Source organism: Phaethon lepturus, unplaced genomic scaffold, assembly GCF_000687285.1.
Source record: "Phaethon lepturus isolate BGI_N335 unplaced genomic scaffold, ASM68728v1 scaffold31761, whole genome shotgun sequence".
Classification (NCBI taxonomy): Eukaryota; Metazoa; Chordata; class Aves; order Phaethontiformes; family Phaethontidae; genus Phaethon; species Phaethon lepturus.
In genome coordinates, this window is record NW_010517497.1 from 5,191 (window position 1) to 7,449 (window position 2,259).

At 60.5% G+C, this 2,259-nt stretch overlaps 1 protein-coding gene across 1 annotated transcript in view; it reads right to left on the minus strand.

Moving 5' to 3' along the window:
* The window catches only part of POLD2 (polymerase (DNA directed), delta 2, accessory subunit), a gene marked incomplete at its 5' end in the record, with an annotated part of 5,859 nt that overhangs the window by 2,416 nt on the left and 1,184 nt on the right, over positions 1 to 2,259 (minus strand). The window contains one exon of the mRNA XM_010296424.1: positions 788 to 909. Within this exon, the coding sequence (XP_010294726.1) occupies positions 788 to 909 (122 nt within the window). The remainder of the gene's footprint in view (positions 1 to 787; positions 910 to 2,259) is intronic.

Genomic DNA, 2,259 nt, shown 5'->3' on the forward strand with positions numbered 1-2,259 from the left:
CGTGGGCGCGTGACTCATGAGAGCTGCCGGCGAGGCCTCCCCGCCCAGCCTGGCCAACACAAAGCTGCTGCTTTGAAGGCAGCGCTTTGGAGGCCCTGGCAGCTCTCGGCGCTGCTCGCCAGCTGCACGCCACCCAGACGAGCTGGTTTTGCTTAACGCTTCCCCGCAGCGCCCCAGCGAAGCAAACACGAGTGCGGCTCCCCGGCCAAGGAGGAAGCGGCTCAGCCAGGCGGCGGGAGACAGCGCTCTGGCTCGCCTCGGGAAACGTGTTTGCAATCACCGCCCGGGCAAGCGCTCCGCTTTGAACCCGGCCCAGCAGGCACAGTGCTAACCTCATGCCGTGACGAGCAGGCTCCAAACTTCCCAACGTGCTCCCCACGAGCCAGCTGGGGGCAAACAGGCCCCCTGCACTGCACAGGGATGGCAGAGCTTCCTAGGGCACCCCCCTCATCCTCCTCCCCTGCCGCGGGGAAAGGGGGTTTGCTCTGCCAACCCCGCTGGATCCAAACCCTCCAAGGGCTGGAAAAGCAACACCAAGCAGGCGCATATATGATGCACCCTGGCACAAAGGGGTGGCACCAAGAGTGGCGGCATCTAGGGATGGGATAGGCACCAAGAGGATTATACACTGGCTCCCCAGGTTGAAACCCTGGCAGTGCCCACTTGCTTGGCCACAGCAACCATGAGGGAAGCGATGTGAAGCCACCCAAGGTCCTGGTGTGTGTTGGCATGTCCCCCAGCGCCATATGGAGGAGGGGAGGGGCCATGGGAGGGAACGGGACATTACCTCCTCGCTGATCTCCTGCAGGATGGAGGGCTGCAGCTGCATTGCCTTGAAAAGTGTCCCCACCACGCAGCATTTCTCGCCTGCCTGCAGCTCACAGAGCTTCCTCAGGACCACATCATTCCCTGCGGAGAGAAACAGGGCTCAGCCAGCCTTGGGGACAGCTGCAAGGGCAGGCAAGGCTCCAGGCTGGCCAGGACCGGCTGGAAGGGCCTGAACATCGAGGCCAGCAAGAGGTGGCGGGGGAATGCTGCAAAGCCTCTTGCTTTTCCTTGAGCAGAGCCGAATACACATGTGTAAGCCAGATGGGGCCAACAGAGCGTACCAGAGAGCCAGCACTGCCTGCAGGCATTTCCTCTGTGTTGAGGGGGTGGAAAGCTGGGTCATGCCGGGGTCTGGAGGACCTGCAGCTCCCAGTCACCACCCAAGACAGCATGCAGAGTTCCCGCTGGGCCCACAGGTCCAGCTCTGTCCAGGAAGGGAGGGTGCACGGCTCTGGGATTGTCCCATCTAGGCATGAGGGGCTGGTGTTCTTGCGCCCCATCCAGGAGACGACCCAAACATCCCACTCAGATCTGACAGTCGGGAGAGATCATTCACCACCCCTAAGTCCGACCTCTGCCTCTGCCAGGGCCAGATCCTCCGCCCAGGATCCCTGCTGGAAACCAGGATCATCATCGCAGCTGGGCATTCGGAAAGATCCTGGCCTGAAGACAGGCTGCTGGGGAGGGACAGGGTTTCCCCTCACCCTCTCCCACTTCCCCAATGTGCTGTGAGTGGCTGTAAACAGGCCACTAGCAAAACCTGTGGCCGATGCCCCTGGAGCCTGTGGTCAGGCTGGAGAGGGCCCCTCTTGGGAAGGAGCTGAACCTTGACGGGAGCCCCAGCCGCACACAGGCATGAGCAGTGACTAAACGGTTCTCCACGAGGGAAAAATCCCTGTCTCTGGGGCCAGCTTTGAGGAGGGAGATCCCTGAAAGGCACAAACATGTCCTTGGACTTTGGCCAGAGGTGCATAGGGAGATATGGGCCAGGGGAAGAACATGTGCCTCAGGAGGCACAAAGAACATCGCAGCCCCAGCGCTTCATTGCCTTTGTGCCTGGGGAGCATTAGCAGACAACAAAAAATGCATCTCCCTTACTGCAAGCTGAGCCCAAGATTTCTCACCTCACCCACGAGGACCCAGAGACGCTTCAACCCCATCCTTTATGTGTCCGTAGGACTTTTGTTTCCTCCCATCTAAATCAAGCCATGGAGCCCATACACCCCAAAGCCTCAAGCCTTGGAAGAAGGAGAACTGGCTGCTGGGCTGCGCTGGCACTGTGAGAGCTGCCAGGCTCCTCTCCCAAAACAGCACTGCCAAAGCCTGCTGCCGTGCTGGCTCCTCTGTCGGGTCATCATCCTTTCTGGCTGCAGGCGGTGGGGTGATGTTTTTCCCCCACAACCTCTCCCTTTGCTAATCACGCGCCTGCTG